The sequence below is a fragment of the Dasypus novemcinctus genome, chromosome 17 (assembly GCF_030445035.2).
Source record: "Dasypus novemcinctus isolate mDasNov1 chromosome 17, mDasNov1.1.hap2, whole genome shotgun sequence".
Lineage (NCBI taxonomy): Eukaryota > Metazoa > Chordata > Mammalia > Cingulata > Dasypodidae > Dasypus > Dasypus novemcinctus.
This window is the reverse complement of record NC_080689.1, coordinates 93,333,592-93,347,009: the sequence shown is the minus strand read 5'-3', so window position 1 is coordinate 93,347,009 and position 13,418 is coordinate 93,333,592. Positions and strand designations below refer to the sequence as shown.

At 45.6% G+C, this 13,418-nt stretch overlaps 1 protein-coding gene across 1 annotated transcript; it reads left to right on the top strand.

Annotated features, from left to right (window-relative positions):
* Window positions 1–313: 313 nt before the first annotated feature.
* LOC139436725 (ral guanine nucleotide dissociation stimulator-like) lies at window positions 314–3,793 on the top strand. Its single transcript, XM_071208683.1, has 4 exons — window positions 314–547; window positions 738–956; window positions 2,113–2,224; window positions 3,582–3,793. The coding sequence occupies exons 1-4, from the start codon at window positions 314–316 to the stop codon at window positions 3,755–3,757; spliced, it is 741 nt and encodes a 246-aa protein (XP_071064784.1). The 3' UTR covers window positions 3,758–3,793.
* Window positions 3,794–13,418: the final 9,625 nt, after the last annotated feature.

Sequence of the window (13,418 nt, the reverse complement as noted above, 5' to 3'; positions counted from 1 at the left end):
CCCCATCAGCCAGCAGCACACTCCAGACCAAAAACCTCCCAGATGTGTTCCCAATCCAGGGCAGGCAAGTGTGACTGCCTTGGTGCTCAGTATCGCTTCAGGCTAAGAGAGGGCTCAGTAAATGGACAGTTTAATGTCATGGTTCTTGCTCCACTCTTGACCAGCTCTGTGACAGGGTCAAGTCCTCATCCTTCTGGGACTTGTTTTCCCTTGAAGAAAATGGGTGATACTGGGTCCTCTCACCAGTGGCTGGTGTCCATGGCTCCTGTTGACTTAAGCAGCACATGACAGGGGGCCCAGAGGGCAGCGGAGCATGAGGGTGGGGATGGGGTCTTGCTGGAAGATTCAGCTGTGCCACACTTTCTCCAGCACTGAGACCAGCAGTAGTGAGACCTCACACTCCAGTGTCCAGCTCCAGCGTGGATCCAACCTCAGCAGCGGGGATGCAGCTGCCTCCCACCCCATATATTTGGCCAAGGTCTCCAGCCATGATCAGGAAATCCACATTGGCCTTGATCCTGAGTCCCCTGATGGCCAGGAGAAGAAGGTGCCTGCCCACAGCTCCTCCCTAAAGGCTCCTCTCTCGTCCTCCCAGTGCCCGTGTTCCCTTCTCCACACCCACAAAAGGGGTGGGGGTCCCTCCTTGAGAGAGAGATTCTTAAAGCCCCCTGAGACTATCAGCAGCCTGGGGTTCCTCCAGGCTCCAGGGCTTCTCCTGATCTTGCTGTCTCCCACAGTTTGGGGACTCGATCCCCACTTCATGCCTGGATGTGCCAGGAGTCACCTCAGCCTCCATCAAAGCCTCCTCCTCTTCAGCCTGCCCCATGCCTGGGGCCACACTCTGCACTTCCAGAGCCTCGTGCCCGGGGCCGCTCTACAACAAGCAGGTGGGTGACTCCTGCATCATCCGCATCAGCGTGGCCGTGTTCAACGGCAACAATTACAAGAGTCTGCTGGTGAGCTGGGCGGGTGCATTCCCCGGGTCCAGTCACTGGGGCAGGCAGTGAATGGGGAATGGGTATATGTGCACTTCCTGTCCTCTTGGAGCTGCTATACCAGCAGGTTGGGAAGGTCAGACAATCAGATCCAGAAGGAGCAAAGACCGTGGGTACAAAGCAGTCAGGGTTGTGCATGGTGGGTGGAGATTTGAAGCTTCCATCCTGAGGTCACACAGCCTGGGATGACCTCACTGGGGCAGCCTTTGAGGGGAAGGATGGGGGTCCAGCCCAGAGAGCCCCAAGCACAGCATGTGCCTGGACTGTCTGAGGAACAGTGAGGAGCACAGAGGTGAAGGTGCAAAGGTTAGGGGTGAATGAGGTCAGAGAGGAGATAGGGCTGGTCACGGGCCCTGTGGGGACAGACCAGGGAAGTCAGGTGACACCCAGCTGTGCAGTGAAGCGGCTGCCCCAGGGTGGTGATGGTGAGGGAACCTGGTCCTGAATAGATGGCAGATCCCTCCATCCACCCCCACCTGCGCACATACTGGCCCAGGTGAGGCACATTTGCCTGGGGCTGCACTTCTCTGGAGACCTAGAGCTCTGGGGTAATAAACTGTGACTTGAATGACACTTCATGTGAGACCTGCCTGTGCCCAGGCATCGGGGCCAGGCAGATGAGGTCTGTCACCTGCTTGGTCTAGACGTCTGCTCCTGGATTCACCCATATTGTGAGGAGCTTTTCCAGGGTGCAGATCCCAGGGGCAGTGAGTCACCTAGGTGTGCTGGGAGGAGGGACAGCGAGGCGAGCAGGCTGTCCACACCCACCTCCACTGCTCTCCTTTACAGGGCCCTGTGTCCTTGGGGCCCTGGACGGCCATAGGAGCTGTGCAGGCTGAGTAAGAGGGAGAGGGCCCATCCTCAGGGAAGGAGCTGTGAGATGGGTGGAGTTCTTATTGGAGATGGGGGCTCGAAGGACTTGAGAAGACCCCCTCATTCCATGGCAGACTCCCAGGAGAGCATGAGAAGTCAGTGCATCCCCCCTTCACCCAGCCCTGCCTGGAGGCTCAGAGCCCTGTGCTCAGTGCTGACTGTCCCAAAGGCCTTCTGGCAGCTGCTCTTGAGGGAGCTGGCTCCAAGACCAAGTCCTGATGGCCTGTCCTCTGATACTCCCCAGCTGACCTGCCAAGATAGGGCTCAAGTCATGATCTGCCAGGCCATGGAGAAGCACAACCTGAAGGGCAGCCCAGAGGACTACAAGCTGGTGCAGCTGATTTCACAGGATCAAAGTATGTCAGGGGGATCATTGGAGAGGGGAGCAGGGGGGTGGGGGACAACCCCTGCACTATATCCCAGCCCCCAGGACTGAGGTCTTCTGCCACAGTTAACCTGCCAAAAGGGTGGTGGCCAGCGTCCTGCACACACCTTCACCTGTCCTAGGAAGCCCTTAGTGCCACAGTGAACTCCCCTTTCAGATGCCATCTCCCAGTTTTGTACCCTTCCTGGACATGACCCAGGCAGTGAGGAACCTAGGAGAGAACTGTCATTTCAGGAGCTAAGAATAAGGTCCTCTCCACTTGGCCATTGGCCATGAGGCCAAGTGCACAGGCTCCCCTTGTAGGATGTCCTCTGGCCAGGATATGATGTGTTGTGCATCCATTAATAGTCATTATTGCTGTGGGCACAGATATTAAAATCCATGCATGTGTGACACTAAAAACAAAGCAAAACCACCTTAATCCCCTTTGGAGCCTCTGGGGAGCCAAGTCAGTGTTCCCAGGACACACAGAGCCAGGCAGGCTGGGGTCTGGGCCCCTGGGGAGGTCACTGAGGGCCTCTCTGCCTGGGTTTCAGTCCCAATGGGAGAGGACAGCAGGCAGTGTGGCAGCAAATTGTATGCTCTGTGCCTAAAGGGTAATTTCATTTATCTTTGGTGACCTGACCATTCTTTCTCAAGCATTAACCTTGGGTACCATTCCTTACTCCCTGCAAGTTGTTTTTAAAATTTTCTCTTTTCTTCCATCACCATCATGGTGAGATGGCCAGGGTGGGTGGGACCATATCCTACAGAAAAGGAAGACTGAGGCTAGAGGGGTAAGGAGGTAGGAAAAGAGGCCACATTTGAGCAGGAGCAGGAATTCTAGTCCAGCGTGGCCTCACAGCAGACTTTAGGCCAGAGGATGCAGGTGAAAATAGGATCAGGAAGGAAGTCCTTGCTTGCTGTGAGGTGCCCCAAGTGGGGAGGCCTCACTGACTCCCTGCTCAAGAGGCCTGGACTTAGCTGCCATTTCCTGGGCTCCACTAGCCTTGGACCAAGGTGAGAGGGACTCAGGGGCCATGTCTGTCTTCTATAAGGCTTACTCCAACTTCAAGGTCACCTTCAGTGAAGGCCTTGGGGCATCAGGCACCCAGAATGGGAGGCCCTCTTACAGCACTAGGTCAAGGTTGCCAGGGGTGGAGCCTGGTCACTTTTGAAAAACATCCCTTGGGATCAAAACTTCTTGAGTCTTGCCTTTGGGCAGGCTGGATCTGGACGGGGTGACTCATGTGTCTGGCTTGGACTGGTCCTCATGGGGAACAGAAGGGGTGGGGTGGTCTGTGGCCCCTAGTAGCACAGCTGACCACCCCTCTGCCCATCTCCACCAGAGCTGCGGATCCCTGAGGATGCCAATGTCTTTTATGCAATGGTCTCATCAGGAAACTATCATTTCCTCCTGACCAAGCAGAACTTTCCCAAGGGGACAAACACCAATAAAGGAGGCTGCTTAACCATACTTCAAAGGATGGAGAAGAGACTCAAGTTACCAAAGAGCAAGTACTAACAGGCTACCAACATCAGGGTCAACCTTGGTCAAGAAGTTTAGCCATCCCAAACCTGAATATGTCAAGCCAGGTGAGCCCTGGTTCATGGGAGGGTATATTTGAAGGAATGAGAGGATAATTGAAATTTTTGTGTATAAATCCAAAAAATTACCTATCTTATGGATATAATATTTATTTTTTGAAATAGCAAATCCTATAATTGAATACCATTATTAAATCCTTTTTTCTAATGCAGCCAGGGAGTTGAGTTTTGGTTTTTCTTGTATTGTGGTGGCCTGAATGCACTATCTGCTCTCATGTGGTCCTTCAAGTGAGAAATCCTGCAGGGTGGCAATGCCTTGTACACAGGAGGAGTGAGCAGAGCCAGGGAACATTTCCTGTTTTACTGAAGCAAACACAAAAGCCACCTTCCCAGAGTGGTTTAGTCAGTGTTCACTAAGGAAAAAGAACTGACAGGAAACATGTATAAATATTATGAAATTTTTATAAGATTGTCTCACATAACTATGGGGTTGCACAAGTCCAAATTCCACAGGGCAAGCTGCAAACCAGGAACTCCCATGATGGCCAAGATGAATTCCCCTGGGGGCACTGGCTGGCTGAACTAGTGATTATAATTCCCTCTTTTGACTGTGGAAATCATCACTTCTCCAAGTAATGCTTTCATCTGATTGGATGTGACATCTCTCATTACTCAAGAAAATCTCCTTGCTCAACTGTAAATGGAAACAGCCATAAATGCAATCAACTTATTAATGATTTAAGTGTGCAAACTGTCCTCACAGTAACAAGCCACGGTGTGTGTGACCAAACTCACAAACACCAGTCCCAGGCCCATCTGACACCTGAGTGTGAGCACTGCACAGGGCAAATGTGCACTTCAGCAGCAGCAGCCTGGCCAGGAGCTGAGGCTGACCAGCTGACCTCCCTGGCATTAGAGCCACAGGACCTTCCTCAAAGCACAGCAGGCAGCTCAGGAATTTGGGTGTCATTCCACATTATTTTGGAAAGGGCCATTTCCTGACCCAGTACAATGACTGCCTGTATACAGAAGTATATACAAAATTAACACTGTTTTCAAACAACATCTGTTTTGGAGAAATGTTTAAAAACGGTTCTGAAGAGTTGGGGGTGGTAAGGAAGCAGGTGGGAGATTCTAGGCAGCAGAAAATGTAAGTGTGAGCTTCCAGGTGGCAGCGAGTGTAGACTCCATGGGAAAGAGTGTGGAGACTGGCAGTTTGGGGCAGGGGCTGCCAGGGGGATGGGGGGTGAGAAGTAGGGTACAGGAGAATGGCAGCCTGCAGGATTACTACCAGGTCCTGTGGACTGGAGGCCCTGGAGAATGAGGAAGATTTAAAGAAATTAGAGTTTCCATCACCCTTTTGGAATAGTCTTCCAAGGTAACAGGTAAGTGGGAGGAAGATACACAGGAAAAGACAAGGCTTACAATGAAATGATTCTGAAGTCTCTGCTTACTACAGGAAATGTTTTGGAACATGAAGAAAAAAGTGTTTTTGTAGTCTCGGCAGGGAGGTTCCCCAGGAAGGAGCTGTTTGAAGAAAATGTTTCAAGGGAAGAAGAATGAACCACTTTACACTGCTTTGGACAAATGTTCAAAGAGATTTGAGCCATCAAAATAATTTTCCCCAATTCCTTCTAAATCCTAAGAAGAAATGAACATTATTGTTAGCAAAATATTGTATTGATATTTATTGTGAATAAAAGTGTGGTAAAATGTGAAAAAAAAAAAAAAGACAAGGCTTAATTAAGGAGACCTGGATTCCTTTCTCTGAGTTCATTGTAGAGTAAGGTTAAGGAAAGAGGGGGTGTGTTCCCCATGTGGATTGAAATGGTGTTTTCTTCTCTGCTCACCATTTTTTTCTTCTTATATTAACTGCTGACACTTGAAAAAAGGATCTTTTGTCAGGTTGAAAAAACTATCATCCTTTACCTAAGAGAACATTTGTGCCCAAGGTCAAGTCTCCATCAGTGTCAGAGAAACAATTAGAGGCAAGAAAATCTTCAATAAATTTCTGAGTCATTGACAGAAGGCCAGAGTCCCAAGATTTTGTGTTAGTTGTGTTACTGGATTTTGTCTAGGTTCTTGGCTATGCTGCAGAAATGAATTTCAAGAGCATGTTGGGTGAGTTACATCAGTCATTTATTCAGGGATGGAAGGATGAGAAATGGGAGAAAATAATAGATCATGGGTCCCAGGTAGAGAGGAGGGGGTTGAAAAGTGATAAAGAGGGCTGATTTACAGACTACTATTCTCAGTTATAGATTATAAGTACCCAGGTTTACTTGCATGGCCATGATGGCAGAGGAAAAAGGGCAAGAGCAGGACACAGAGGCAGGAACAGGGGAACGAAGGTGAGCGTGAGCTCAGACTTCGTGCCTGCTTTTTGAGCCATTAATTATTCCACCCCTTGGCTAATGGCAGGGGAGGAGTTCCAGCTGTTTGCTGTTTGATTGATTACTCCCCTATTGATCCCCCACAAGGGCCCAATGATCAAGTCCTTGGGGAATAGCCAGGGCTTCTCCTGGCTTCCAGATGAAGTCTTGTTCTGGATGGCAGAATCTTGGGGAGGGTCTGCCAGCAGCCATCTTGGGGGTTATTGATGTCCCCATGGACTTCTTGCCAGGTTCCAGATCCATCTATTGATTCCTTATCTTATTAGCCAGCTTCAGTTGGATAGCAACCTGTAAGACATTTTTCAGCAGAATCATAATGCATTATCAATGCTATTTGATGACTATATGCACCAATTGGAAAAATTACACTGCTATTAGAACCAACTATTTTATTATGTATTCATGTACCTTGACTGGTGAAAAACAAGTGCATAGCTACAAGGAAGCATGTAGTTATATAAGGGTAAATGGCTTATATTAGCAAAAGAGAAGATAACTATGTACATGCCAATAAGGAACATTTTAGTAAAGGACAGGCATACATTATATGGAATATTATGTGATAATGAAAAATAATGGGAAAATATAATAATGAGATGGATGTACATTTACCTACTTGAAGATATCTGTAAAGCCTTACAAGTTAATAAAATGTGTGAAAGAACAATACCTATGATATATAATATAATGCGCATATCTGTGTGTGTATATATACACATGTGTTTATGTGTGTGTGCCATGGTATGTGTGAGAGGGGATAGATTTGGCAGGAGGGAAGAGATGGGCAAGGGCAGAGGGCCTGGGCCAAACTGAGCACGTGAATGGCAGTGCTGGAGGAAAACAGCAGGAGGTGTGCAGGGAAGGGAGCAGTGCAGTTCTGAGCACAGGTCAGAAGTGCAGGAATGAAAATGGGGTGGAGGGGCAGACAAGAGACCCACAATGCAGGCCCAAGGAGGACAGGGCCTTGGAGGGAATACCCCAGGGACAAGGTCAAGGAGTGAAGGAGGACAAGAAGGAGAGAATGACTTTATCACAATCTCCTCCTTGTCCCACACTGGACTATATTTTCTATAGTTTGGTTTGTTCAAAATCGCAAAAGGTATTTTCTTGGATATAGAACCACCCCCCAAGAACTTTCCCCCACAATTCATACTACAACTCTCCAATGTCACAAATGAGCTGTCATAATAGTTCCCAGGTACTAAGTACCATAGATACAAAATATCACATGCATTGAAAATAAAAACAGGTAGGTATATTAAAGAGTTATGCACACAAATTAAACAGATGGACCAGTGACTGGACCTCTTGATCAAATCCCATTATTTTATTATTTATTTTTAAAGATTAGATTACATAAATGTTATATAGAAAATACAGGGCATTCCCATTTGCCACTAGAGAAATTCTGTTAATCTTTAACTCTCCATTCCCTATCCCCAACTTGGCCCCTGCTAATATATACTCCAGCTTAGAATTATTATAGAATTAGTTCATATTCATGGGCTCATATGGTATTTGTCCTTTTGTGTTTGGTTTATTTCACTCAACATGATATCTTTAAGGTTCATCCATTTTGTTGCATGAATGAGAACTCCATTCATTTTACTGGCTGAGTACTATTCCATTGTATGTATGTATCACATTTTATTTACCCTTTCATCGGTGGATGGACATGTGGGTTGCTTCCATCTTTTAGCAATTGTAAATCATGCTGCTATGAACATTGGTGTCCAAATAACTATTTGAGTCCCTGCTTTCAATTCTTTTTGGAATATACCTAGAAGTGGGATTGCCAGGTGTTTTTTTTTTTTTTAAGATTTATTTTATTTCTCTCCCCTCCCCCCAGTTGTCTGTTCTCTGTGTCCATTTGCTGCATGTTCTTGTTCTTGTCCACTTCTGTTGTTGTCAGTGGCACAGGAATCTGTGTTTCTTTTTGATGCATCATCTTGTGTGTCAGCTCTCCATGTGTGCAGCGCCATTCTTGGGCAGGCTGCACTTTCTTTCACACTGGGCAGCTCTCCTTACAGGGTGCACTCCTTGCACATGGGGCTCCCCTATGCAGGGGACAACCCTGTATGGCATGGCACTCCTTGTGCACATCAGCACTGTGCATGGGCCAGCTCCACATGGGTCAAGGAGGCCCGGGGTTTGAACCGTGGACCTCCCATGTGGTACATGGACACCCTATCCACTGGGCCAAGTCCACTTCCTGCCAGGTGTTTTAGTTTGCCAAAGCTGCCAATGCAAAAGTACCAGAAACATGTTGGCTTTGTTAGTGGGGATTTATTAGGGTAAAAGCTTACAGTTCTGCAGCTGTGAAAATTTCCAAGTCAATGCAGATCCTGGAATCATGCTACCTGCACAATGGCTGCTCTGCCAGTCTCTGGCTGCCTTCTTCTCCAGGCCCAGCTTATTTTCAGCCTCAAATCTTGGGTGCTATGTTTCCAGCTTCTCTACTGATTCCAACCTCTGGAGTCTCTCTCTGCTGCTCTGGGCATCTCTGTCTTTCTGCAGCTGTAGGCAATTCTGGAGTCCTTTCTCTCACATGGCAGGGGCAAAATTCTGTCTTTCTCTGTGTTTTTCTGTTTCTGTTTGCAGTTCTCAGTTTCTATAAGACCCAGCAAGAGGGCAGAGACCTTACCTGAGTAATGCCTCACTGGTAGAGTCCAAAGACCCCCAAGCATGTTCAATCAAGGTCCCTTAAATAAATCTAATAGGAAAGGTCCCATATTATGCACAAGAATGGGTTAGCTTCAGAGCATCATTTTCTAGGGTCCACAAAAGACTCAAGTCAGGACTGCAGGTAATACAGTAATTCTATACTTTACTTTCTGGGGAACCACCAAACTGTTTTCAACAACAGCTGTACATTTTTACAGCTCCACCAGCAATCAATGAATGCTTCTATACCCCCACATTCTAACATTTGCTGTTTTCTTTTTTCCCCAATTGTAGCTGTGCTAGTGGTTGTGAATTGGTATCTCATTGAGTTTTGCTTTGCATCACACAAATGGGTAATGATGGTAGCCATCTGCTCATGTGTTTATTGGCTATTTGGATACCGTCTTTGGAGAACTGTTTATTCACATTTTGCCCTGTTTTTTATTGGATTGTTTGTCTTTTTGTCACTGAGTTGTAGGTTTTTGTTTTATTTTTTTTTCTCTCCCCATTCCCACCCCGCCCCCCCCCCCGTTGTCTGCTTTCTGTGTCCATTCACTGTGTGTTCTTCTGTGACCACTTCTATCCTTATCAGTAACACCGGGAATCTGTGTTTCTTTTTGTTGCATTATCTTGTGTCAGCTCTCCGTGTGTGCAGTGCCATTCTTGGGCAGGCTGCACATTCTTTTGCACTGGGTGACTCTCCTTACGGGGCCCACTCCTTGCGTGTGGGGCTCCCCTATGTGGGGGACACCCCTGTGTGGCAGGGCACTCCTTGCGCACAAGCACTGCATATGGGCCAGCTCCACATGGGTCAAGGAAGCCCGGGGTTTGAACCGTGGACCTCCCATGTGGTAGGCGGATGGCCTATCCATTGGGCCAAGTCTGCTTCCCAGGTTTTTGCTTTAAATTCCAGATATTAAACCCTGTTTTAGTTTCCTTGGCTGCTCAAGCAAATACCATTCAGTGGATTGGCTTAAGCAATGGGAATTTGTTAGCTCCCATATTGAGGCTATAAAATAGTCCAAATCAAGGTGTCATCAAGGTGATTCTTCCTTTTTAACAATGGGAATTCCAGGGCTTGCTGCCATGACTCTTGCTCCTGGGCTTCTCTGTCACATGGCAATGTGCATGGACACCTCCCTTGGACTCTCCAGTTCCTTCCAGGTTCCAGAGACCTTCAACTTATTGGTTTCTGTGGCTTTCTAGCTACTGAATCTCACTCTGAGTATAAAGGACTCTGGTAATAGGATAAGGCCCATCCTGATTACTTTGAGCCACATCTTAACTGTTGTAACTGCATCAAAATATCCTGTTAACTGGTTCACACTCACAGAAATGGATTCAGTTTAAGAACATATGTGACTGGGATCCACGGCTGAAAACCACCACACTTCACCCTTTGGACCAAAAGACATGTTTTCTCTCCATCATGTGCAAAATATATTCACTCCACCATAACATACCAAAGACTTTAAGTCATTTCAGAATCAATGGAAAGTACAGTCACATGAAAACCGGTTATAAGTGTGGTCTGTCCTGGAGCAAAATTCCCCTTGGTCTGTTAACCTGTGAAATCTAGAAAACAAGTTTTCTTCCAATGTTCAATGGACAGATGAGCATAGGATAGATATAACCATTTTAACAGGGAGAAATTCAAAGGAAACAGACATCCCTGCTCCCAATCTGCAATCCAGTAGGGCAACTTCCATTAGATTTCACAGTCTGAGAGTTTTCTGTAGATCCATGTTCTTTACTCCAGGCCTGGTGGAATCTCACCCCATTTAAGTGCTTGTATGATGGCCACAGTATCCCCCAAAACTAGGGTGAAATTTCCACCCATTATGAACATCAGGATATTGGCGAGGCTCTCTACACACCCTGTGGCACAGTCCCCACAATCTCTGAGAACTGGAGTGGCAGTACTCTACCCAAACAATGGCGCAGAAGTCATGCCATCTCTGAGTGCATGGGAGGGTCAACTGCCCTCTCCAAGTGATGGGGTTTATGCACCCTTTTTGAACACATGTGTTGGTCCCCTGTCTTGTCCAGAAGATATATCTTTGGTCCAGACTTGGCTTCCATGTTTCTGCCCATTCTTCCTTCAATTTGTCCATTCTTTGTGCCTTTCTGTTCTTGCTGGCAGTAGTTCACTGAAAGAAATTTCACAAAAATTACTTGTCAGCTTTGCATATAGTTCAATGGATCCAAAACATCAGACAACAGAACTTTCCACAGATCTTTCATGCATAACTACATTTCCAATCTTGACTTCCATTGAAATGGCTGACTGGTTCTATGTTCAGTGAAACCATCACAGGGAGCCATCTTCTCTGAGAATGTGCTTTCTGAAAGCTCAAGAAGACCTCTCATAAACTACTTTTGGCCCTAATCATGGATTATACAATGTGGATAGGCTCAGAAATTTCCAAAATATCAATTTCTGGTTTCATTGTTCTTATGAATCGATTTCAGTTTATTTCTTTCCTCTCACATTTTACTATAAGCTACAATGAAAATCCAGGCTGTACTTTCCATACTTAGCTTCACAATTTCTTCAGCTAAATAGTCAAGCTCATTGCTTCCAAGTCCTGCCTTCTGTCTGACATCAGAACTCAATTTATCCAAGTTCTCTCCATTTTAAAACAAGGAATACCTTTCCTTCAGATTCCAATAACGCATTCATCATTTCCTTCTAAAGCTCTTTGGAAGTGCCTTTAGCATTCTGATTTTTACCAACAGTCATTTGAAAGCAGTCTAGCCTTTTTCTATCAAGCACCTTATAATTCTTCCAGCATCTAGTTATTTCCCAGTTCCAAAGCTGTTTCCACATTTTGGTATTTCCTTGAGCAGGACTCCACTTCCCTGGTACCAAAATCTGTTTTGGATTTCTTCATTGCTCAAATACCATGCATTGGGTTGGCTTCAACAATTGGAATTTGTTGGCTCTTAGTATTGAGGCTAGGGAAAAGTCCAAATCAAGGTGTGATCAAAGCACCTCCTCTGACATGCAGAGAGATCCAAGAATTTAGATCTTGCTGATTTGTGGAACAATGCCCTGTATATTTCTTTTATTTTTAAACATTGCTAAAATACTGAGTTTATATCATACATATATTTTGTGTCCCCACCATTTCCATTTGACTGACCACTACTACTACTATGTCCTATTATAACCCTCCATACATACTTAAAACCTAGAAGAGGGTGCAATTCCATATTTAAAAACTAAATAGGCATTTTGGATAACACATTCTTGGAAAGGAATCTGGACATTTATCAGACACAGTAGGGAAAGTGCTCACTCTGCATCATAGAAAGGACAGCCAGATATCAACTGTTACAGAAATGAAATAAGACAGAAATTTTTAACCAACTGTTTAAGCTATTTTCTGAAAGAGACTTCCTCCACTCCCAGAGATCTTGAATAGCTTCCTGGTCAGTCATCCAGAAGCAGTTCTTCATGCAATTGATGAATTTGACTTCCACTTTGGTAAGAGAGCCACTTTTCCTACCCTTGCTTGCATTTTTGCTTTAATATCTTCTACAGACTAGATCCCTTCAGTGATTTAGGAACTTTTTCCTGTTTTTGAAGGATTCTTGACGTTTTTAAAAATTTTTTTTAATTTTTAAAAATTTTAAAAATTTATTTATCTCCCCTTCCCTGCCTCCCCCCCCCCCCCCCACCCAGTTGTTTGCTCTCTGTGTCCATTTGCTGTGTCCTTTTGATTTTGATATTGATTGTTTTGCTTCTTTTCCATTCTGGTTTGACTTTTGTGCATTTTTGGCTGGGGGTTCTCTGATAGATTTTTTTCACTGAAGATGTTTCCTCCTCAGCAAAATCATCACCATCATCATGTTAATCATCATCTTCATCATCATTGTCATCATGTTTATCAGCAAGTTTTACCTATTTTTGTGGAACCTTACTACCACTTCCAGAGACAGATTGCTTTCAAGGTATGCTTAAGAGTTTCACATCCTCCTCTTCATCTTCTTTCTCTGCATCTTCCTCCACAGCTACTAAGTGCTGTCTACTAATATGCACTGGCCTGGAACCACACTTCAAACAAAAGACAACAGGTTTTATTTTCATGCCTCCAAGGGAAACCATCGGTTGTACAGATATGTTACTTTAATTGGACTGCCTTCATAATTCATTGTCCCTGCTTCAACAACATGCAATTCATCCTTTGTACCAGCCCCTAAACTGACCACTCTTAAAGATAACTGGTGCTCATTTTCATCATTATCCACCCTAAAGTGATAATCTTGGTCAGCCTTTGGTTTCCAATAAAAAAAAATATTTCTGGGGCCTCAGGGAGCTCATGATCATGTCCCTCAAATCTTCCATGGGGTGCTAGCATGCACTTAGGTGAGAGAGAAGTCAGACGGAGATAGTCAACTGCTGTTCCAGAATTGGGAGGTCCATCCTACAGGATGGAATCACACCAGGATATAAGTGTTTTTAGGTCTAGTTGATCCTCTGTCTGGTTGTTCTATCTGTTGATGTGAGTGAGTACTATTATTGTAGATACATCCATTTCTCCCTTCAGTTTTGCAAGGTTTTGCCTCAGGTATCTT

Excerpts from the sequence above, each read along its gene's own strand:
- LOC139436725 (XM_071208683.1), top strand. The coding sequence starts at position 314 with ATGAGGGTGGGGATGGGGTCTTGCTGGAAGATTCAGCTGTGCCACACT. Across the intron at positions 548-737 it reads CTGATGGCCAGGAGAAGAAG|TTTGGGGACTCGATCCCCAC; the intron begins GTGCCTGCCCAC and ends TGTCTCCCACAG. Across the intron at positions 957-2,112 it reads ACAATTACAAGAGTCTGCTG|CTGACCTGCCAAGATAGGGC; the intron begins GTGAGCTGGGCG and ends GATACTCCCCAG.